Here is a 25,802-nt window from a genome sequence, read left to right on the forward strand (position 1 = left end):
AAAATGCAGCTTTATCATGCCGGTTGTATATCTATTTTGTCTCCAGCCTGAGCCAAGCTTTCCTTTTCCGCCTATTATATGTAGTTACCCATTACAAAAGAAAATGCTTTGGTATACTAATACCTCAGTGCCCAATTGGGACGTCGCAACGTCCATTTATATGGTTGAAGTGGACGGCAAAAGAACGAAATATAATTATAAAGGCTGTACAGAACAAAAGAGAAAACCAACTGAAACAAAATCTCTAATTCTTTCTTCTTTTTTTTTGTTTTTGGGTTTCAACAAATCTCTAATTTCTGTCTACTCAAGTTGCAAAATTAATCTAAAAACCAAACAAAAACCTGGGTTTTCTTATTGTGTGGTTAAACGAATGCAAAGCTGAAGATTTTGCAGTCCTTGCGCCAGCTCCTGCAGATTCTTTCTTGATGGGAGGAAAAAACAAAAAACAAAATAGAAAGAGAAGGAATTGCGAGAGGGATTCGCTGGTTTCTTTGCTAGACGGCACCAGCAGCGTCCATTTGGGATTCTGGGACATAGACTCAGATTTTTTAAATTGACATTTCACCAATTAAATGAGTGCCATTGAGCCCAAAGATGATTGATACCCGAAGAATGAGGCTTGTCACTTGTGCGACTCGACAGAGACGCTGCAATTTGTTGGAACCTATGGACCACGCCATCAGCAACAATTCAACTTCGTCGGCCGGCCGACTCAACTCAAAAAGAAAGTAATTAAGCATATGTCTCTCTCACATTAACCTTGACGGTTGCTATATGCGAGGAAGGCACTAATTCCTCCCTACTCTGCTGCTACTTCCCATTACACAGCAACACCCATTTGTTCATGGGCAGATCTGTATATATATGTATATAGTGAACTGCGTAGTTAATTTGTTGTACATAGTAACGACGACGTTGTAGCGGCCCTTTTGAATCTAAGATTGGGCCACGACTCTTGATAAGAAATTAATCGAGATCACTACGAACTCCTCTTCTAAGATGACTTGTGAATTCGGCCCAACCCCCTTGAAGGCAATTATTACCAAGGGGCTTCAAGTAGAATACGTTTTCCTTTGGCGCGTAGAATTACAAACTCCTTTCTCCCTAAAAACTTCATTCCCAATTTTTTTTTTTCCCTACAAATCCCATTCCTCGTAAAATATTAAGGAAAGCTTGATTATGACATTTAGAAATTGATTATACCAGACACTAGAAATAGAATACACCTCGGAACCAAACAAAATCTTGTTCAGTTAGTTATCTGAAAGCAATTGAGCTTCATGAAGAAATAGCTCGCCACTCGGTCAAGAATATCCTTAGTGCTGGACTTTGCCAACTTTGCAGAGGGGATGCTGTTGCAATAACTGATGCACTGGAGAAATATCAGGTCTATTGGTGTTGTATCGTTTGAAGGTTACTTGGCATTCATTTGCTTTTACAGGACCTAGATCCCACTTTTCCCAGAACAAGGGAGTACAGATTTTTAGCTGTAAGTATTTATCACTGCGAAAGAACAATATGTGTCATTAACCTTTGGGTTCTTAACATGCAATCCTCATTATGCTTGCACGGATTCTTGTCACTGCAATTCTTTTTTAGTCTACTATATCATTGTTTCCTGAGTTGATACATCATCATAGAGGCCTTTGGCATGTAACTTCATGGTTTGAAGAAAATGCCCTTTTTTTTTTCTGCGGCATATCAGGATTTGGCTACTGCAGTTGACGAGGAAGATGGTGCAAAGTTCGCTGATGTTGTCAAGGAGTTTGATAGCTTGACTCCTCTGGTAAATGGTCTTTTTCCAGTTAATCTTGTTCTATTGGTCAGCACTAGTCATTCGAGTGGGAAGTGAGATTGGTGCAGTAACTCTAGATGTTTTTCACTCTCATCTCCAACTTACTACCTCAACAGAAACTTCAAGCCACTAATCTCTTTTTTACCTGACGGTCTTCTCCTGCTGCTATTGAAACCATCTTCCATATAACTTTCTGTATGACAAGCACTTACTTAAAGTCGTCCACTACATTTCTGTAGGGTGCATGGAAGACCACGCTTCTGTTAAAAGTGACCTGGATTAGTCAAACTCTAATGGCTTCATCTTTATCAAAAGTTTGCTAGATAGTTCTTGGACTGTGCAGCAACTAGCTCTTTGTTTTTTGGCTACTACAAGATATGATACCATGGCAATAAAGTAGACAAGTGGATCACTCCAAGCTTCTTGATCACTCCAAGCATTTGAAAGGTTCTTGTTGAAAGGAAAAAACGAAAGAAGTCCAAAGGCCCTGTCGCTCGGCTTCTAATGTTCCTAATTTTCACCATGAAAATTGTGTTATTGGTAGATGTCTACTCTGTTACAATGAGTACCATTAATTAGGTCTTAAAATATCTTGAAAGATTTTGCACTCCAAAAGGTAGTATAAATAAAGCTAAACTACAATGACACGATTGACGGGATGAAATAACCGACGACCAAAATTCAATAATGTGTCTAGATTATGAAATGGAAAAATGCGCTTGATTGCTATAACTTATTAAGGTCAGCAGAGAAGGTGAACATGATAGATAGAAAGGATCTCAGGCAAATAATAAAATGAAGGCAAGGATAAAGATGAAGCCATTAGAGTTTGAATAATCCAGGTCACTTTTGGCCACGAAAAATGTTGAATGACCAAACTATACTATTTTAAATAGTTTAGTAACTATTTTGGCCATTTACTCAAAGCTCCTTGGCAAGCGTTCACTATTTCAGTTTCATTCTGTTGTATTTCTTGTTAGTATATCATTATTATTAGGGAGGATGTGCGGGTGTTTGGTGTCTATGATTAAAGAGAATTTTAACATAGTTATTTGTTGGTGGTTGTGTTGTTATTTTATGGAATTTCGAAAGTATTTAAACTAGTAGGAGAGTAAGTGAACGAAGATAAGAGTGAGATATCATACTAAACGATAATATTTCATAACATGTGTTTCAATAATAGATTTTCTATAAAGGTCATTTAAATCTCCCTTTCTTTATATTATTATTCAATTTGCATTTCATAGATTACAAGTAATTTCATTAGTTATATGTCTGTTCTTGGGGTTAAATATTAATCAACCTGTTGATCAATAAGGATTATAGTACATGTTAAAAAAGTCATTTAAGTTTTTCTTTCTTCAGATTATTATTCAATTTACATTTCATGGATTACAAGTAATTTCATTAACTATATGTCTATTTTTGAGGTTAAAATTCATAGCCACACTCATTCTTGTATGGTGTGAGATTTTGTTTCACATCTTTTTGATTTTTTTGTTCATCTTTTTAGTTTTTTGTAGTAATTTTTAGTTTTATTTATCTGTATAAGAAAGCATTCATTGTTCTATAATATAAGAAAGCACTTATTGAAGTTGTTTGCTTGAAGGAATTTCTACAATTTCGTCATTGCCTAAAAAAATTGAATTATTTCTATTACTTCTGCTTAATTAGAAGGTATATGTAAAACATTACCAATATGAATGGCTTAGAAATGTTTATTCTATTAATTCATTAGTGGTTAAATAATTCAAATTCAAATCATCAGTATACCATGTAACCTACTAATTCACAATGCTTCACTATCAAAATGAATTCCATATATGAATCACTTACTACATGCAACAGAAAACACACCATAACTGAACTAATTAAGGTGCTTTTTTTGGCTTACCTTATTCCAAGTATCCTTGAAAAACTTTTTCTTGCAATTATTCCAAACCTATTACATCATAATCACACTATTCAAATTACACATACCAACCAAATTCGTGAAAAAAAATCATAATATTATACTTAAATTACGTAACCATAGTTTCAAATTTTGCGATGGAAGCAGTCATCGAATGCTACACTACACCAAACCCACCCACATAAACAATAAAATTAAGGAACAAAACTCACCTTAAGTTGAACCACCAAGAATAGTTTCACCCGAAAATTATTTTGGGATGCGGAGTATAAAGGTAGTAAAAATAGCCCAATCCTGAAAGCCAAAAGGAAAAAAAACTGAAGAATGTGAAGGAGAAGGCATTCAAACAACCATAATCGATGCTAAGGCATTAATTCATTAACATACCCACGTTTTCTTCAATTTAATTGAGATATAAATGGCAAAAACAATTGAATATGTTTAAGGCAATTGAATATTCTCAAACGGCTTGATGCTCTGTTTAGCCTAAAACCGTTCCTCTATACTTAAACAACTCTCTCATCTCTAAACCCTCCATTCTTGAAAGTGAGATTACAGGAATGTGTCTTCATTTCAATTGCACAATAAATACCACACTTCAAGTAAATATGTCTGTAACACCATTTAAATAATTACACCAATACATAAACTTGTATGATTTGTACCCGATACAAAAACTATCATAAAATAATTTCACATTCATAAAATATTCAAATATCTGCATAAATAAACGCTTTAAATGTATAAACAGGAAGAAATTTCTGCAAATATACCAAAATACATGCTATCATCATTTGTACCCAAGGTTAAAAATAAACTCCACATCATTTCACATTTCGAAAATGCCCCTATTCATGGGATTAAAATTCAAAACCTCTCTTTGGCCATTACTCATTCTTATGTAGCACAAGGATATCTTGTTTGTCTTCGGGAATGGAATGGACCCGAGTACGGCTCAATTGATCGTTTAAAGGTCGCTGCTACACGCGTAGACCGTGTATATATTTGTCCGGACCGACAAGGACGACGATCCTTCCCTTTCCGGAGAACATCCAAATTTAGTAACGTGAGAAGTAGTATCGTGCAAGCATTGGCAATTCTGGAAGGAAAATTTCTGTCTGCTGATATTAAGAGTCTCTTTTTCTCTGCATAACACACCGACCTAACATGATGGAGTAGGAGCATATTTTGTGTCCTCCGGAATGCATATGGTGTTGACAAAAAAAAAAAAGAATGAATGTCCCATTTACTTACTGCGAATGCTGCCGATATTCCAAACGTAATCATTTTTTTGTTTCTTTCCGAGTAGAAAACACTACGGATCGAGTACCTCCAAATTGGCTGGTGATAAGAATCTTATGCTATAAGATATTGGTAGGTTAGGTGGTCTTGCTGTATTATCTGCCTTTGAATATTTGTTGATGTTTTTTGGTTTTAATTTGGGGAGTACTCTTGTATTATTATTATTATTTAAATAAATAAAGTATAGGCACATTAATGACCCAAAGACTGTACTGTTATTTAGTGATCAGTGGCATGGAACTCCGTGGACCAGAATAGTTGGAATATCTAATAAACTAACCAATGGGCTAATCTCAATAATCATTTCATAAATTTTCTTGATTTCGCACACAGTCACGTCACGCAGCAGTGATCAGTAAAATTAGGAAAAAGAAAAACTGAGGATAATAATAATAGGATCAGGAAAAAATGTCGAATACGTTAAAAAGTGGAGTAGTAAGCTTATCCTAACTAATCTTACTTGACCAACATTAAAAAGGGAGAGGGCCGACAATTAATCAGACACCGCAATCAATCATCCAACGAATCACAATCAAAAAATCATCCAACGAATGAAACAAAAAAAAAGGCACGGCACCAACAACGTATAAACTTCCAAGTATAAGGTACAAGTGGTAGCAGACTAACTAACTAGTGTAATATTTATTTATTCCAAAAAATAAATCTGATAAATCAGTAGTAGTTTTACAAAATCAGCTTTTATTTTTATTTTTATTTTTATAAAATAAAATGTTGAGAAGAGAACGGGCCCTTTGCCCGTTTGCCGTCTCTCGTCACCCTCTTTCTTCCTGCACGCTGACGCTGGTAGTAGAGTGTGAGTGGTAGACTATAAGTTAGTATTTATTAATATTTAAATTCACCATCGCCAAATCGATCATGCTCTCGCACTCCCCTACACACACTCACACACTAGACCTCGGTTGCTTCCATCTTTCCCATGGCTGCTCATTCACTGTCTCCTCTCAACCTCCGTCATCTCAGCCCTCAGCTTCCCACCGCTACTCTGCCATCATCATCATTACTCTTATTGAGGAGGAGTCTTCGTCTCAATTTTGCCTTACCCAACGCTGCTTCCGGGCAAAGCCCCTGCTGCCAAGCTCCTGCACCCGTCGTCAGAGCTTCCGTCCGCACCCAACTTCTGGGCGAAACTAAGATTGACGATGAAAATAATAATATTCTCAGAGTTGGAGTCATCTGCGGAGGTCCTTCCGCCGAGCGCGGAATTTCTCTCAACTCCGCAAGATCAGTCCTCGATCACATTCAGGTACTAGAACGCATGATTCATTGATTTGCTTTGCGAGCAAACTTACTCCTATTCTTCAGTTAATTCCTTCTCCAAACTTACCCCGGTTCATAAACTTAGCAGCCAGCAGTCTTGCAGAATTCTTATTTTTATCTTCTTTTTTTTTTTCAACAGGGAGATGATTTGCAAGTAAGCTGCTACTACATTGACTACAACCTCAATGCTTATGCTATATCCTCTGCTCAGGTAGGTTCTGTGCATTACAATCATTCTTCTACTCATTTTTCAACAAAAAATTTTTATGCTCTTTTTCCGCCAGCGTCTTCAGCAGGTTTGCTAACTTGTGCATGTTAAAGCTTGTTATGCCGTTTTTTGTTCTTTTTAAAAATCTGAAAAGACACTCTGTGAATGTCAAAATGCTGACGGGAAACTGCTTTTGGTTATGCTAGATGTATTCGAACACTCCTGCAGACTTTGATTTCAAGCTTGACAGGTAAGCGATTCTCCATTTTATTCGTTGTGATCTCCTTTTCTATAACAGGTTTTGTTCGGTTCCTTTTCAGCCTTGCCCAAGGTTTCGAGTCTTTATCTGAGTTTGCACGTCATCTTGCTGCCACCGTAGACATAGTTTTTCCTGTTATACATGGCCGCTTCGGTGAAGATGGTGGCATCCAAGTATCTTTCTCCCACTACTAAAAATTCTGCTACTTCACATGCCTGGATAATCTCATGAACTTGACTTTTGGTGACTAATGTTACTCTCTCCAATTTGGTCGATAATTCAGGAGCTACTGGAAAAATTTAACATCCCATTTGTTGGTACTCAGTCTAGGGAATGCCGCAAAGCATTTGACAAAGTAAATTTCTCCCTCCAGAGTGCCATTTCGGTTCATTTTTGTCAAAAATTTCAATACCACCACAATGGGATGCGTTAGGATTCTGGAAAATGGATACTAAACACAGATTCAGTATAAGCTGCAAAATTCATTGAACTAGTTTGTCTCCTCACAATGCCCCTTGTTATAGCAGGCACAGATGATATTTAGTGTCAATATTTGATTCTCTAATTACAAGGTGATTCTGAATGTTGTTATCTTGATTTTTGCCAGCATGATGCCTCTTTGGAGCTTGAGAGACAAGGGTTCGTGACAGCTCCCAGCGTTTTAGTCCAGGTGCTGATCCATTTTGTTACCGCTTCATCCTTTAATGTGGTGTGTAAACTGTTAGTATCCCAATTTTCTGAGCCCATGACAAAAGAGAGTTTTCAACAATGCAAGAATTTTTTGGTACAAATGGGCATAACCCCATGAAATGGACATTTCATAGTTTCTACTAAGGTTTCTGTTATGCCAATAACCATATAGAGATATGTTTCCTTCTGTAGTTTTAAATGTTGAAATATAGCAGCTATTTTTTTCTCTTATGTACTTTTCTACCTTGTTCTTAGTTATATGATTATGAGTTTTGATATGTTTTGTTATAAAACCAGAGATTGCTTATCTTTGTCAATGTGCTGATGATTTCTCAAATGTTTGTTTTTGCAAACATGCCTTCTTTAATGCGACAGTCTTAAAAAGATTAAGATCTTTAAAGGCGTTTATAAAGTGCATTTATTGTTCCCTGTCGGAATGAATACATAGTATGAATTAGTTCTATGCACTATTGTTACTTTGGTGAAAGTAGATTAAAAGTAAAGCAGGCTGTATTCGGAAATGATTAAGCTAGATTTTCTCTTTTTGCAACGAATTGAGGGATGGGTTTTTGTTACCAGGCATTCCTGTCGAAACTCCAACACATTGTATTCTAATATGGATTATTCAACCTAGTCTGACAGAGTTTTAGTAATGACTACTAGGGGAGTGAAATGGATGAAGCTGAGCTGTCAAAGTGGTTTGCGAGGTATCAACTGGACACTGAACAGGGGAAAGTTGTGGTGAGCTTTGAATCTTGTTTGTCTGTGTAAAAGTTCATTGATGATTGTAGGAATATACTAAAGATAACATTTTCTAAGATATGCAGGTAAAACCAACACGAGCAGGATCCAGTATTGGAGTTACAGTGGCTTATGGAGTTACAGACACCCTTCAAAAAGCTAATGGAATTATTTCAGAGGTAATCTGTTGTTTTCTATGTTTCAATTTTTTGGACATGTCTTGCTTTTTAATGGCAAGCAGTTAAACCTTTTTTTTAGGGTTAATCACATTTTATCCCCTTAAAGAATACCCAATTTCTCAGTTTATCCCCTGACCTTTAATTTTGCTCACTTAACCCCCTTTAGGACAAAATTGCCCTTGCATTATTTTGACTTTTCATTTACCTTGTTTTCCTTTCTTTTATTTCTTTTTCTCTTTCTTCTTTATTTAATTCTTCCTCTTTCCCACAAAAATCTTCACCTTAATGATTGAAATTAAAAAAGAGAAATTGCAAGGATCTATCTTCTCCTTAAATGATTAAAAAAATATTCAAATCACTTTCCTAAAATACAATTTTTTTAACCTTTCAATTCTTTTAATTTTGGGTTTTCCTCTTTCTTTTCTAGTTTCTCATTTTATTCCCAAGAAAATATCTTAAAATGAAATTGTGACCTGATTAATAATCATCAATTGAAATTTTTGACACGTGGCATCATACAAAAAATCAAAATTAGTTTTTGATACCTTTTAAACCTTCACCCAGAAATATGCAATTAAAAACTCAAAACAAAAATTTTCGTTGAAATGGAATTTCTATTGGGAAGGATGAAAGAGAGAAGAAAGAGAAAAAGAAATAAAAGAAAGGAAATCAATTTCATCTTATGATATTTTCTTGAGAATAAAATGAGAAACTAGAAAGGAAAGAGGAAAATCCAAAATTAAAAGATATAAAATCATATAGATTGTGTCATAAGAACTGCTAGAGTTGAGCATCACCAGAATGCGTGCTTTTGTGTCTTTTGGCCTATATCATGTCTAGGACCTCTATCATGAAATATTATATGTGTTATTGTGAATTACAGCTTTGGATCATTATAGCCTGTCATGTTGCAATATCAGTTTCTGTTTTTCACAGGGAATAGATGATAAGGTCCTTGTTGAAATTTTTCTTGAAGGTGGTAGTGAGTTCACAGCCATTGTCCTTGATGTGGGTTCTGATTTGAATTGCCAGCCTGTTGTGCTGCTACCAACTGAGGTAATGGTCCTTAAGTATATATTTGCTCTCTGTGTTGTTTTGCAATCTGGGCTTTATGATGATTTGCAAGTGGAAATTCATATTTGCTGATTTTAAGTTAGTGTAAACGTTTGCTGGGTTTTTCATTCCCTTTTGTTTTTGGGTGCCTAATATCTTACAATCAATGGTTTGTATACCAACCAGGATAGGAAAACTTGCTTCATAAAACAGAGAGGTGAATTTTTGTTTGGGTTCATTTATGCAAAATGTTGCTGCATGGAGTTCCAAATGGGTTGGATTGACTATTTGGTTTACCCCTTCAAGGAGAAATTTAAAACTTGCTCATATTGAGTTCTATCAGTAACTTTTGTGGTGTAATATGTATAGATTAATCTTTGCGTTGATCTGACTGCACATGATTTATTGCCTCTTTTGATGTATCTCCACTTTATTTGAACCTTTGGCTTTCTAGGACTTTGGAATCCTAAATAGAACTGTTCCCTAAACAACAGCAGAATTATTGGCTCATTAGCTGCAAATGATTAGGACTCATTAAAACGTGGTTATAAGGTCAAAGAAGGAATGGCTTAGGCTACAAGTACAGAAAATAAGAGTAAGAAATTTAAAAGATTGGGAGAAGAAAAAAAAAGAGAGAAAGAAGGTCCTTTGAATTCCTCTCAAATAAGCAATTTAGCAAAGGTTTAAAATCTCTATGACATTTCTTGTATCACAGAATTGAAATGCCTGTATCTGGGAGTAAGGATCTTACTCAAAACTGTGCTCACTTGATGTGCAAAATGAGCATTCCTTCCCTGAAAAAGTTTAAAATCTACCCTCTTATTCAAGGAACTGAAATTCGTGGTCTATTCTATACGTGATGAAATTGTTCTAAGAAACTGGATTCCAAAAGTATGTTTTATCAGATTAGATTTTCATTTGTTGGCTAGGTAATGTTTGAGTCACTGGGCTCTATCCTTAAGTGGTGATACTGTATTTATATATTTCGGCCACCATTATCTGCAAATAACTGCCTGCTTATTTACTGGTTGCAATGTGTTGCATCTACAACCAGGTGGAGCTTCAATCTTATGGGAACATTGATGTAAGTGACCAGGATGCAATATTCAATTATCGCCGAAAGTACCTTCCTACACGGCAGGTTATACCCAGACTGGTTCTAACTATATACTTTAGAAATTCTGTTGGTTTCACTGTAGTGTATATATTAATTTAAGATGTATGTGATAGCTGCCTCCATTCTTGCTAAGATTTGTTTTCTGTTCTAGCTTATCTTCAGCCTTTTTCTTATTGAAGAATATTTTGCCTTGTATTGGAGAATTTGAAAACACATTTTTTGCTCCTAGAATTTATCTAACTGACCATGAAATTTTGTAGGTCACTTATCATACTCCACCTCGTTTTCCACTGGATGTCATCAAAACCATTCGAGAAGGAGCCTCATTATTATTTAAGCAGCTTGGCCTGCGTGATTTTGCTAGAATTGATGGTTGGTTTTTGCCACCTTCTGTTAATGCCTCATATTTCCCAGAGAATAAGTTTGGAAAGTCTGAGTTGGGAACTGTATTATTTACTGATATCAACTTGGTGAGAGAGCTATTTAATGTGCTTCAATTTTGGATATTGCTATTTATTTTTATACTTAAATGTGATTTTTTCTTTGTTGTGCACCTCTAGATTAGTGGTATGGAGCAAACAAGTTTCTTATTTCAGCAAGCATCAAAGGTACTATTTATCTGCTGTGTGATAGTTTTAGTGATAAAGAGAAAGTTGCACCATCTTGTGAGTCACTTTTTGGGTTCCCATTAAACTTATTTGATATTTTTTGTCTTACAAAGTTATATCGATTTTATTTTACTCGCACATAAAATTATTCTCAGGAGAGATATAGTATTATGGAGAAACAATAAATGTTTTAATTCATCTTTAAGACTGGATTATTTGCATTATTCCTACCATGACTATCCAATTTAGGACTTACCTTCACCACAAAGTTGGAAGATTTGAAAACCGATTAGTAATCTGTAGTTACTCACATTGTATCTCTTCCCGTCAGATGATTTAAGAATTGATGAGGAACATGGAAAAGTGCCCAAATGCCAACAGAATTAAGAGAAACTTTGTTATTTTAATTATAGATCTGTTCTACACCTCTATGTTGTAGCACATTAGTGCCTTCCCATACCTTTTCTTACCAGTTCATTTACTCGGAAAAATTGATTGAGGAATTAGAATAAGATGCTAGACTATGATGTTCAAGTTATCTTTTGAACTTGATGCCTCCTGCACGGGAAATTTGCAGTTGCCAAAGGTTCTTTATACCCTTTAGAATGTTAATTGAAACAGCAAAGAATAATTAAATTCTTTTAGTGATAGTACATGATACATTTGTGCCTGTGCTCTTATCTTCCGATTAATCTCATTATGTTTAGGTTGGCTTTTCCCACTCAAATATCCTTCGGACAATTATTCAACGTGCTTGCCTGCGATTCCCCAACCTTTTGACATACAATATCATATCAAATACGTCATCAAGGAGATTCAAATCTTTGCCATCCACGGGATCACTTCCTGTAAATCCACATGCCAGAAAAGTTTTTGTTATCTTTGGTGGAGACACTTCTGAACGACAAGTATCCCTGATGAGTGGAACCAATGTTTGGCTGAACTTGCGAGCTTCTGATGATGTAAGTGACATATTTTACTTACACTTGTTCATGTAACAAACATGTATGTATTTACTAGGCTATTATTGAAATCCAATATGGTTCTTAATTTCACTCCCAACTATCACAATATAAATGTTCTGCCATGCTCAACTTTGCTGTTTAGAGGTTTATTTTTATGTATGCAGCTAAACAGTGGAAATACAGGCAGTTATGAAGTGTTAGTCATTTTTAATGTTATTAGCTCTTTTTACTTAAGCTGCATGTGTTCAGTTTACATTCACTTGGCTGGATATATTTTCTGTTCAGATTTACATACCAATTTTTCTTCTATTTTGAGTTACCAACATTTTGTCATGAATAGTTAAGTGACATGTATTAAGCTACCTTCATTGAATATATAGTTGATTGGCCCTAGATAACTGAAAAAAGTTATCAAGGCTCCATCTAATCCTCAAGATGAGCCGCTTTTTTAACAACTCCCTAATCCTAGTTGTAAATATTTCTCTGTAAAGCTTGCCTTACTAATTCTTTAAGAACTGTAGCAGAAGGTTCCTCTAATTCCTGAACACCAAATGAAAATCTTTCTTTCTCTTTGTTTAACGTTGCATTGAAATCTCACTGAAACAATAGCCTGTACACTAAATCCACCCTCCATAAAGCTCTATATCTTCAGATACTAGAGTTGTTAAACAGTCAGCTTTGTTTGATTATTTTTTAATGTTTCCTTTGATAACTTGCATAATTTTGTATGTCATGCTCATTCTCATAGATGGGACTGCTCTGTATCTACTGATCAGTTGGTTCCTTAGAAACAGTGGTACATTGATTCTAGTGGTTTTGATGATGATCATTGTTCATCCTCTTTTAGATACTTGTTGAGCTCTCTAGGAATAATATGCAATTCTCAGTTATAACCTTGAAAAGACTTGTCAAATTGATACAAGGAAGTTGTAACTATATGCCTCTTGCTGTATTTTATGGTACATTCTGATTCATTATGTTCCAGAGAATTGTTATAGCTTGTTGTTGTCCTGCAGTTTAGTGTCTTTTTTTTTTAAATATTATCTGGAATATGTTGTAGACCTGTTTATGCAAGTACGCTGTATATCAATTAATCTATTGCTGCTACAGCTTGAAGTAACACCTTGTTTACTAGCCCCATCAAATGGTTATTCATCTGGCTTGGAATCTACTGGGAAGGAAATCAAAGTGAGCTCTAGGACGGTTTGGACATTACCGTAAGCAAAATATTTTTTGCCAATTTTATTGGAGAGCATTTGGTATAATTCTGTTGATGGTCAACTTGTCCTTGTTTCTTCTTCTTTCTTTCTTTTTTGCCCTTTTCTGAGAGTTGTGATATTTCATATTTGATGTGATCTGAAACACCAAGAACATGATTTGATATGATCTGAAACCAAGAACATGATAGGTGATAAATAACCTTGTCATGGATTCCAAATTATTCTTGAGTTGTCTATCTGTGCCGTACTTTTTCATGTATTACCCTTGTGCAGTTACTTGTTCTTTAAACATAAACTAGATTTACCATCTACCATTGTAAATTTATGATCAGCATGTTTTCTTATTGTTGTTTTTTCCTTTATGTGTTCTTATGATGGTATTGTTGATATGGTAAACCCCTACCACCCCTTATCTGGCCCAAATTGTGGGGAACTTTAAGAAAGAAAAGAAGCAAGCCCTAGCAGAATCTAGAGTTTTTAAACCAACCCAAAATGCCTTGAGCTGTCTTTTTTAAATAATATCTCAATTTATTTGGTTGCAGGTATTCCCTTGTTCTTAGACATACTACAGAAGAAGTTCTTGATGCATGTATTGAGGCAATAGAACCCACACAAGCAGCATTGACATCTCATTTACGTAAACAAGTAATGGATGATCTCATGGAAGGATTGAGCAAACACAATTGGTTCAGGGGATTTGATATTTCTGATGATTTACCAAAGAGACTTTCCTTGGAGCAGTGGATCAAACTGGCTAAGGAAATTCAGGCAACAGTTTTTATTGCAGGTATTGATGCAAAAGCTATTCACTGCATTTAATAAATAAGATAATGACAGGTACAATGCACTTGTTCCTTCAGAAACAAAGTTCAGTGGGTGAGAAACAGTAGAATGGGAGACACCTCAAAACCCTTGTTCTACATTAGCTTTAATCATTTCTTCCTCTTCTTGCCATTCCTTCTACCATGGCTCATTCAACTTTCTGATTTCCTGATCATGCTTGCTGCTTACCCTGGTAACATGACTAGTGAATCTTACAAGATTGGATCAGAAAAATACATTTAAGAGTTAGCATTAGCTCAGTTCAAAGTGTGAAGGTTTTAGAAATATGTCTTCTTTTCCAGAAGAGATAATCTATCAAAGAATTTATATTTCTGTAGACATACTATTCAACTAATAACAAATGTGGAGAAAGTACTATATGCTGAAGATAGACAAATAAGTTGGTTCTGTCTGTTCAAACTTGAGTTTTTAGTATGTTTAAGAACTCTAACAGAGCTCTTCAAGTTAAGTCCAGTATGGAAGCAAAATAGAAATAGTATGACTATCACTCATTTCTCAAGAATCTAGTCTGCCTGTACAGCATTTTATTGAGTGGTTATTTCAGATTATCATTTCCAGAGATTAATATACTTTTGGAAGGGGGCTAATAGTACTTCAAAAGATCAGAGGGAATTTTGTCCATAGCATCCTCAACTTTTTATATCAATTGACATGTCAAAGACACTATAAGGTTCCTAAGATCTAACTCGCGTTGTGTATAATTTGATAGTGCATGGAGGCATAGGTGAAGATGGTACCCTGCAGTCTCTGCTAGAAGCTGAAGGAGTTCCTCATACTGGTAATGTGATGCTGATGTTTGACAATGTAGTGTACAAGGCTTCTGATGTCCATGACTGTTACAATAAATGATCATGTACTATTTTTGAAAATTGAAGGTCCAGGATTGACGGCTTCCAAAATATGCATGGACAAAGTTGCTACATCGCATGCCCTTCAAAATGTATGGTAACTAAATTGATAAGTCTCATTGAGTACTCGCTATTCTTGTGTCTCTGGGGTTTCAGTTCTGTATTTGCAGTTGTAAGGCCATCGTTTGCTTCTTGATGCCTTTAACTCGATTCATCCTTTGGGCGCATCGTTTAATGGTCTTATCTTCTAGATTTAATTTTTTTTTCTTAAGCCAATTGGTGAATTGGATTCTCAATATGGTGAGGTCTGTGAAGGGCCATATTATGGCCTTACCTCTACATGAGATATGCTTTACTGCATTAAGCCTACAAGGATTAATAGAGAAACCTTCCTGGTGATATGATGTTAAGAACAATTCCTTCAGTTTGCTTTTATGCTACAAGTGCATTTGCATCAACATGTTGAACTTCTTAATTTACTACGGATGGACAGCTTAAGGATTGTGGAGTCCTTACAATCAACAAAGAAGTGAGGAGTAAAGGAGATTTGCTGAAAATACCTGTACTTGACGTTTGGCAAGATCTGAGAGCCAAACTTCAGACTGAAACATTATGTGTTAAACCAGCAAGAGATGGATGTTCTACGGGGGTTGCAAGATTATGGTATGTTACCTTTATTTTATTTTATTATTTTCCACGTACATGCAGATTCTAGAATTCATAACTCATGCCTGCCATGGTATTTGGTTGCTTTATTGTCATTACATTGTTTCTTCATACAGCTGTGATAAGGACCTTGAGGTATACGTGAAAGCATTGGAAGCCTGTATTCCTCAAATTCCTCCAAATAGTCTGTCAAAGGTACAGATGCATTTGCCTGAAGTCATCTTTTGTGGTTGTGGCTGTGCCATTGAAGGTCTCTTGATCTTGTTATTCTTTTCCTTCCTTTGAGTAATAAATAGTTGTTAGTCATTTGCTTCCAAGTTAGCTTTTGCCTAGACTTATTTTCCAACCAAGAGTGACTTGTCACTTCAGAATTTTGACTCTTAATGGGAGTTAACTTTGTCAAAGACTGGTAAATGAGGTTGGTGTCTCCTGAGATATGCAGAGTTTTTCAATGAAAGCATTGTAGTCCACCTGGGCACAAAATCTAATCGTCCAGTGCAGAAGTTATCGTTGCTGTTCAGACAGGATAAAATTTCATCTGAGTGAACTTTTTCTTTGACTACATAGGCACATGGTATGATCGAGATGCCAAACCCTCCTCCAGAGCTATTAATCTTTGAACCTTATATCGAGACTGATGACATAGTTGTTTCGTCCAAAACGAAGAACAAAAATAAGCAACATCTCTTGTGGGAAGGATGTAGTAGATGGGTAGAAGTTACAGTTGGAGTTATAGGAAAATGTGGATCAATGCGTTCGTTGACTCCTAGCATAACTGTGAAAGAATCTGGCGGCATTTTATCACTTGAAGAGAAGTTCCAAGGTACTTCCCAATCTTATTTTCATCCAATTTTGGATCAAATATGAGCTTCTGCTATGTCATCCGTTCTCTTTGGAGTTACAATATTCCTCTAGTTATACAAAGTGAGAGTTTTGCATGCAAACATTCTTAGTTATGATGCAATTACCAAATGCAACTTGCATCCCAACTCTCCGGGCACCTATCTATGTGCAAGCGAGATTGGGCATTTATGTTCCTATGTACCAAGGTTTATGTAAGTTAAAATGTAATGCAGCAACATCGAGTACATTGTGCCTTAATGAAGCATAGCAGGTGTGTAATGTTGTTAATTATTCTTGGCAGGTGGAACTGGCATAAATTTGACTCCACCACCACTTTCAATTATCAGGTTCTTTATCACTTCTCATTTTTGTAGAAACTGTAATATTTGATGTGTTGGCTGCTTGTGATCTGCTAGAGTGAAATTCCTACTAAATTAAAGTACTGGAAAAGTCCGTGAGGAATTTGTTTTTACACTTCAAGGATGGTAATAAAAACCATATTCAGAAATTGACCATTAGATTTCAGATTGTATTAGTAAAAGCTGTATGTAGAACTTTTATATCCCAGGGGGCCTTAGTGTTGTTCTAGGCAGAGCTTGATTCCTAGGAAATTAACAAGCTTCTTTATGTATTTTGATGAGCTCAATCTAAAAATTTTGCAGGCTGCATCTGTTCATTTCTCACTTTTTGTTCATTTGCATGCAGTTGTGTACATGTATGGGGCTCTACACCTATCTTAGGAATATCTGATCAGATTTTGGCCCATTCTTTAAAAGATTGATTATTTGTGGGTGTTTGTGCTTCTGCTTACTGTTTTGTTCCTTGTGTTGATGCTGTTTACCTTGTCTCAGTAACGAGGCCCTGGAGAAGTGTAAACAGCGTATTGAACTTATTGCAAACACACTGCAGTTAGAAGGATTTTCGCGTGTTGATGCATTTGTCAATGCCGACAGCGGTGAGGTAATATTTACTTTTGTTGATTACGCTACAAACTATCTCAGCTCTGTTTTTCATGACGCATGCTGAATTTCCGAAGCAGTATTGAGAACGTTTCGATCTGGATTAGCATGTATAACATTATTAATTTGGCGATACTGGTAGTATATCCCGCTGGTCTCCTCCTCTACGACTGCTAGTAATTTTGTGAAAAGCAAATATCATTCTAGGAAGGTTCTTGAGTTGCATGTAATAAAAAAAATGTTGATATGTGACATGAAGAGTTGTTTGGAGTCGCCTTCTAATTGCGCGAGACTATTCCAGGTGCTGATTATTGAAGTGAATACGGTGCCTGGGATGACACCTTCAACCGTGCTAATTCATCAGGTGATGGTTCCCAATCATAAACAATCATGGCGTTAGTTACTTATTAATTTCTGTTTGGGAAACATGAAGTCGTAGGTCAACCGAGGAAGGAACTTGAAAGGAATGCTTAAATCTCCTTAGTAGTTCTAATCAGTCAGTTTTGTCCCATGGTCAGGCACTGGCAGAAGAACCTCCCCTGTATCCTCACCAGTTCTTCCGCACGCTACTGGATCTGGCATCTGAGAGGTCAACCTGATTTGGTCGTTGATAATCTGCAGACTCTTCACGCATGAAAATTTCAAAAGACCATTTACAGAATTGGAAAAGATGATTTTTCCCATCATTTGCAAGTAACGGTGAAAGAACTTTTTGCCATTTTGTATTGATGATTATGTCTGTTTAGAACCGTAAAAGTATGTCGTAAGTTGCGCCATCTATTTTCACGTCCGAAAGAATATCCAACGGCTGTTAAGAAGTACTACAATACTCTGAAAATAAAATAAAACAAAACAAAAAATACACAGAAGGATCAGTCGTTGTAGAGACGCTGTCAAGCCATCTCTACAATGATAAATGCTTGGAACTCCCGACCACCTTACCCTCGTCTAACGTCTGCGTTTGAGCAAGTTATAAAGTAGTTGTGTGGAATGACTGCTGCCTGAGCTACATCGTGGTCTCGGGGTAAGCTTACTATTCAAGCCGGGTGTTTGAACAATCTCGAGTAATTGGGTCCATTGGCCAAGTATGATTGGCACCCTATATATCTAAAATATATAAAAGGGGGAAGGGGGAATAGCTACAGTGCATCCATGGGCCGGTTTCGATGGTAATTCTGATGATTTCGTGGGGTGTCTTGGTCTTTCCATCAACAAAATCCTCCCAATCACACAACAAAATCCATCACCCCAACACAGGCTACCCTGCGCTTGGCGCAGGGCCCAAAAACTAGTATATATATATTCTGTTTATATCATAAACATAATTTTTAATTTTTTTAATTTCATATATATTATATTATAAAAAATATTGTATTAATTTTTTAAATAATTTTTCCAAGTACGGTGTCCCTTGAGTGGGTTGTTGTCAAGGCCCTAGGTTAGAAATTGGAAGATTGCTGAGACGGATAGAGAGAGGGAGGGAAGAATTGGGGAAAACAGAGTGCGAGGGAGAGGAGAGAGTAGACGTCAACAGGAGAGAGAGAACAAATCTGTTATTTCTTTCCTTAAGCTTGATTCTATTACAAGCTTACTATTTATAACCTGCCTAATCAGTAGAAAATCAATACACGTGAATAACAAAAGGAACTAACCTAACTAACTACCAGCATTAGTTCCACGGCACCGTTTTGGGCCCAACGACTTATTCTTAAAACGCAGACTTCAGTGAATGAAACGGTATAATTCGCCTAGGTCCCTGACAATCCCTTCCTCATAAAGAAAGCTTGTCCTCAAGCTTTGAAATCTGGAAACATTTTATCAATGAAGCTCTTATCCTCCCAGGAGGCCTCAGAGTCCGGAAGATGGTTCCATTTGATCAAATATTGTATCACGGGTTGAGAATCCCTCATGGTGACCCTACGCTTCATCACTTGCTCAGGCTGCAGCAAACACTGATCTGTTGCATCAAGCTCGGGCAAGACAGGTACAGCTGTCTGAGTGTCACCAATTTTTCTTTTAAGAAGCGAAACGTGGAATACCGGATGAACTCTAGCTCCGGGTGGTAGTTGTAACTTATAAGTTACGGTTCCCACCTTTTCAATGATGCGAAAAGGTCCAAAGTACTTGGCGGACAGCTTAAGGCTCCTTCAGATAGCTATAGTCTGCTTTCTATACGGCTACAATTTGAGGAAAACCCACTCTCTTACTTGCAAAGTCCTTTCGGAGCGATGTTTGTCCGCATAGTGTTTCATCCGATTCTGCGCTTTGGCCAAGTTCTCCTTGATCAGTGACGTGATTTGTAGTCGTTCTTGCACCATGTCCGCCGCAGCTGGAATCACACTGTCGTGGAAAGGTCCCAACGGGATGTGAGCTGGTTTGTACCCGTATAGTGCTTCGAAGGGGGAAAGTTGTAAGCTGGTGTGGAAGTTTGTGTTGTACCAGAACTCCGCCGTCGACAGCCAAACACTCCACTGCGTTGGGTGCTCACTACACATACATCTGAGATACGTTTCCAGGCATTGGTTAACTCGCTCGCTTTGCCCATCCGTTTGTGGGTGATAGGAGGAACTATAACGAAGTCTGGTCCCCAGTAGCTTGAACAACTCCTGCCAGAACCCACTAAGAAACACCCGGTCTCGATCTGACACGATAACTTCTGGTAAACCGTGAAGTTTATACACATTATCAAGAAACACCGTGGCCACCTGTTGAGCTGAATAAGGGTGAGAAAGGCGCATAAAATGGCTGAACTTGGTGAAACGATCCACTACCACGAATATCGTGTCAAACCCCTGCGATAAGGGCAACTGTTCGATGAAATCCATAGTTATTTGGGACCACGCATGCTGAGGAACCGGTAGTGGTTGGAGCAAGCCGGGATAGGGAACGTTTTCCTGCTTACTCCTTTGGCACACGTCACATGATCTCACAAACTATATGACGTCTTTCTTAATGCCCGACCAGTAAAACAAAGCTTGCACCCTTTACAGGCAGCCTCTTTGGTCGGAGTGTCCCCCAACAGCAGATGCATGCAATGCCTTGATGAGGTTATCCCTAATTCCAGTTGAGGTGCCTACATACAATTTACCCTTGAACTTCAGCAGTCCCTTGTCCAATTGGTAGTCCGAGTTGGAGGAAGGATCTAGCAACAGTTGTGGAATAAGTTCTTGAGCCATTGCATCTCCTGCGTAGCGGTCTAGCAGTTCCTGTACCCATGCTGGTTGAGCAGAAGAGATAGCATTCAAAGTTCCATTTTTGATTGAAGGCGCGGCACTTTGCTCAGCTATTCGTCGTCTAGATAATGCGTCTGCCACTCCATTGTCAATGCCTTTCTTATATTGGATCTCGTAGTCCAAGCCTAACAACTTGGTCAGCCATTTATGTTGCAACGGGTGTGTAAGTCGCTGTTCCAGCAGGTATTTGAGAGCCTGGTGGTCCGTTCAAATGATGAAGCGATGGCCGACCAGATAGTGTTTCCATTTGGTGATAGCCAACACCAACGCAAGGAGCTCCTTCTCGTATACCGACATTCCCAAGTTCTGATTTGCGAGAGCTTTGCTGAGGAATGCTATGGGGTGTCCTTGTTGCATCAGGACAGCCCCAATTCCCACTCCACAGGCATCCGTTTCAACAACGAAAGGTATCTCAAAGTCGGGCATGCTCAGTACGGGGGCCATCGTCATGGCTTTCTTTAAGTCTTCGAAAGCCATCTGAGCTTCAGAATTCCATACAAACCCGTCCTTCTTCAACAGCTGCGTCAACGGTTTACTGATTACCTCATATCTCTTGATGAATCTTCTATAATACCCGGTTAATCCCAAAAATCCTCTCAGCTCTTTCACAGACTGGGGTGCTGGCCAGGAAAGGATGCATTCTACCTTAGAGCTGTCCATGCTTACGCCTTTTTCAGATATCACATGTCCCAAATACTCCACCGAAGTTTGGGCAAATGAGCATTTAGATCATTTGCAGAACAATTGGTTGTCAGCCAGGACTCCAAGGACTATTTGGAGATGCTGAACGTGCGACTCCAGGGTGGGGCTATATACCAGGATATCGTCAAAAAATACTAACACAAATTTTCTCATGTATGGCTGAAAAATGCGGTTCATCAAGGCCTGAAAGGTAGCCGGAGCGTTCGTAAAAAAAAACGGCATGACCAAGAATTCGAAGTGACCATGATGCGTCTGGAAGGCAGTTTTGTGCATGTCCATTGCCTTAACTCTGAGTTGGTGGTAACCAGCCCTAAGGTCCAACTTAGACATATACTTTGTCCCATGCAATTCATTTAGGAGTTCATCTATATTCGGTATGGGAAATCGGTCCTTAATTGTCAACTCATGTAACTTCCGATAATCCACACATAACCTCCATGAGTTGTCTTTCTTCTTGACCAGCAACACCGGAGAGGCAAAAGGACTACTGCTATGAGTAACGATACCGCTAGAGAGCATTTCAGCCACTTGCTTCTCTATTTCGATTTTGTGTGCATGAGGGTACTTGTAAGGTTTAAGTTTGAAGAGTTCCGCTCCCGATTTGAGAGTGATTTGGTGATCCAACTCTCTTTCCGGGGGTAGACCTGTCGGGGTGGCAAATATTTACGAATACTGTTGCAGTGCCGCTTCTACCCGTTCAGGGACATTTACTTGCCGGTGCTGCTGTGATTCAGCTTGTAAGGCTGCACAATGCCTGCGTTTCTCTTCTATAAAAATCCTGAGGTCCTTGCCTCTTACCAGTTCCATCACAGGCTGGTTGATAAGCCCCTGTAAGTGTAACAAACTCCCACTACTGTTGAGGGAAATGCTGAGGCTGTGGAAATCAAATGTAATGGGACTGAACTGGTACATCCAATCTACCCCTAAGATAATGTCCCAAGTCCCTAATTCCATTACCTTCAGGTCAAATTGAAACTGATAGTCCTGTATCCGCCACTGGACCCCTGGACAACTGCGCCACTAGTAACATTAGTACCATCCGCCAATGTGACTGTGAAAGGAGTCACCTCGCGGTGAGGTAAGTACAAAGATTTAGCAAGTCCGAAATGAATGAAGCTATTCGAAGCCCCAGTGTCCACCAAGATTTTTATTGGTAGTCCTCCCATGTTACCTCGCAGTATGATAGACTTTCTGCTCATGGCATCATTCAAAGCGTTTAGAGAAACCTCTGCTAGTTCACCAACTCTCCCAGTGTTTTCGTCTTGTTCCCCTTCAGCGTCTTCAAAGTCTGTTTCTTCCCCTTCCTCAAGATCCAAGCAATTCAAGTTCCCTGTCCTACATCGGTGCCCCGCGCCAAATTTTTCACCACACCTATAGCATAGACCGTGTTTGCGCCTATATTGGATTTCTTCAGCCGAGACCTTATTAAACTCCCTGGCCACGTTTTCCTGCTTGTTATTGTTGGGAGTAATGGCTGGAATACGGTAGGAGCTGGAAGACCTCTGTCCACTAGATATATTCTTAGACAGCCCAAATCTGGATTCTAACATCATTTTTCCAGCATTTCGCTAGTGCTTTGCTTGCACTTCTAAGGAGCACTCTTGTAATTCAGCTACTTCGAAGGCCTTTGCTAGTGTTTGTGGCTTAAACATCTTCACCATTGGCCTAATTTCCTCCTTCAACCCACTGACAAAACTGGAGACAAAATAAAGCTCATCTAGTTTCGGATTTCTAAGTAACATGAGAGTTTTAAGCTCCTCAAATTTCTCCTCATATTCCTCTACTGCCCCCTTTTGTTGAAGTTTATTGAATTCTTCTATCACATCACGAGAGCCTTTACCAGAAAATCTTTCACACAACAAATCACTAAACTCTGTCTAGGAGAGTTGAGGCCTTTCAAGTTTCACTCCTTGAAACCAGTTGTCGGCCTTCCCCTCGAGAAACATTTCTACCATCTCTACTTTTTGGTTATCAGGAATCTGGTAGTTCACAAAATATTTCTGGCATTTCCTAAGCCATTCCCTAGGATTACCCGCAGCAAACATAGGCATTTCCAATTTTTGCAAGATAGGGGTGAATTGCTTACTTCGGCTCTCTGGTGGTGCGAATTGAGCACCATTCGAATTTCCCAGCTTCATGTGCGGAGGTGGAGTTGGTAATAGCGGCTTGGAGATCCTCGTTTCCAGCTCTGCGCACCCTTTCTCCTTCAGCATTGCGGTCAGTAGGTTGTTGAACTTCAGCTCAATGGAGTCAAACCTCTGATTCAAGCTTCCTACGAGCGCTTCCAGCCGTGAACTCCTCTGCTCTAATTCCTCCTGAAACTGGTGCTGGCACGCAACTTGCACGCCGGCCACCGAATCCACCATCTCCTGCAGGCGAGCTTCCTGCTTCTTGAGCTGATCTTCCAATGTGCGAAATCTGGTGCTCTCCGCCATTTCCAGTGTCTTCGCAGCCAAGGATCGGCTGCTCTGATACCAGATGTCAAGGCCCTAGGTTAGAAATTGGAAGATTGCTGAGACGGATAGAGAGAGGGAGGGAAGAATTGGGGAAAACAGAGTGCGAGGGAGAGGAGAGAGTAGACGTCAACAGGAGAGAGAGAACAAATCTGTTATTTCTTTCCTTAAGCTTGATTCTATTACAAGCTTACTATTTATAACCTGCCTAATCAGTAGAAAATCAATACACGTGAATAACAAAAGGAACTAACCTAACTAACTACCAGCATTAGTTCCACGGCACCGTTTTGGGCCCAACGACTTATTCTTAAAACGCAGACTTCAGTGAATGAAACGGTATAATTCGCCTAGGTCCCTGACAGTTGTAACCACTATACGGCTGCATGGTTTGAGATTACACCCAATGCTTTTCTAGCTTCTTTAATAACACGCACAGATCCTTTTGTTCTTTAGTATAAGTGAGTAGATTTCAATTCGAGACCTCATATTTACATGCATTCTCTCGAACCACACAACTAACAAGTATTCAAGATAAACGTCATTCTTTTGTAGGATTCAACGTGGGCTTGGTAATACTTTGTATCTAAAACTTAAGAAATTTGACCATATTAGACTAGGTGGGTTTACTCCCTCTTTCCAAAAGATTAAAGTGCTTCTGTCATGGGCGTTAAACATCCCTTTATTCTGAAAGAAGGGTTTGACCTTAGTGCGTATCATAAATGTCAAATTCATATATTAGACTGTAAAGGAACTAAAGACAATTTTCTTTTCTTGTACCTTGTCTAAGCACTTAATGTCAGACGATAGTCTATTAGCGCTATTAACAATGAATTTTGTTCACCACTGGTATTGTCATTATTAATTAGGAAAAATTATTCAATATGTCTTTCACATTTCGTCAAATGAATTTTTTTTAAACTTTTTATTTAAAATATTAACATTACGTCCCTTATAAATTCAATTTTAATAAATTTAGTCCTAACCTAAACTGACAATCACTTTTTAGCCTAAAATCACCACATGATCCGCATGCAATTATTTTTTATGTATGAAAAGGCCAAATTTCGCTTTTTTAGTAACAAAAATGAATATGGAATGGGTCTGATCCCACTTTTTTAGGGAAAAAATGAATATAGTTTTGGTTATATCCTACCCTTTTATGAATAAAAATGAATATGGATCGAATCATTTATTTAACTATGAAGGGCATCTAACCTTTGTGCCGCTAAAAAATGATCATGTGTGAATCATGTGATTGATATGGTATAAAAAGTAGTTAAAAAATCTAGGTTAGAATCAAATTTTACCGACTTAATTTTGTAAGGGACGTAAAGTTACCATTTTAAAAGTGAAGAATAAAAAAATTTAGTTGGCGAGATGTGAGAAACATTTTGAACGATTTTCCCTGTTAATTATGAGATGTCTGAAAATCTTCAAGTTATATAATTAGACAATTTTGCCTTGGACCTATCGGTTTTAATTGAATAAAAAGACTTCGATAAAAGGCAGGTTTTAGGTACGTGAATCACTAATTCTCCATTCAAATAGTTCAGATGGTACACTTAGATAATCTTTTAGATTTTTAACCATTTATCCATAATTCAATGGACGAAAAATGGAGACAGCTTCATCATATCCTTCTTAGATTGATATCCTACCCAATATATATATAGCATTGGTACACAACGCGAGCCATCTTTAATATATATAGCATTCTGAACTATAGCCATCTTTAACTTTAAACGAAACATCGAGCATTTGGTAGACGTTTACTACTAGCTAATTATTTTCATTGGTACACAACGCGAGCATTTTGGTTGAGGCCATTTTGTTTTTTTGCCAACATTGGGAGTTTTCTTTTCTTTTCTTTTCTTTTTTTTGTTTTTTGGTTGGGGTTAACTGGTAATATTCAACTCGTGCAAGAA

General features: G+C 37.8%; 1 protein-coding gene across 1 annotated transcript; it reads left to right on the forward strand.

The window, feature by feature from the left end:
* The first annotated feature begins 5,883 nt into the window (after positions 1 to 5,883).
* LOC113775590 lies at positions 5,884 to 18,338 on the forward strand. The gene is made up of 24 exons (XM_027320536.1): positions 5,884 to 6,273; positions 6,427 to 6,498; positions 6,702 to 6,745; positions 6,816 to 6,927; positions 7,038 to 7,109; positions 7,362 to 7,424; positions 8,108 to 8,185; positions 8,272 to 8,364; positions 9,301 to 9,420; positions 10,472 to 10,558; positions 10,795 to 11,004; positions 11,095 to 11,142; positions 11,850 to 12,104; positions 13,218 to 13,324; positions 13,870 to 14,114; positions 14,880 to 14,948; positions 15,046 to 15,110; positions 15,512 to 15,681; positions 15,801 to 15,879; positions 16,252 to 16,507; positions 16,829 to 16,874; positions 17,379 to 17,487; positions 17,788 to 17,850; positions 18,005 to 18,338. The coding sequence occupies exons 1-24, from the start codon at positions 5,947 to 5,949 to the stop codon at positions 18,083 to 18,085; spliced, it is 2,871 nt and encodes a 956-aa protein (XP_027176337.1). The 5' UTR covers positions 5,884 to 5,946; the 3' UTR covers positions 18,086 to 18,338.
* The last annotated feature ends 7,464 nt before the right edge of the window (positions 18,339 to 25,802 follow it).

This window comes from Coffea eugenioides, chromosome 6 (assembly GCF_003713205.1).
Source record: "Coffea eugenioides isolate CCC68of chromosome 6, Ceug_1.0, whole genome shotgun sequence".
In the NCBI taxonomy this organism is placed as follows: Eukaryota; Viridiplantae; Streptophyta; class Magnoliopsida; order Gentianales; family Rubiaceae; genus Coffea; species Coffea eugenioides.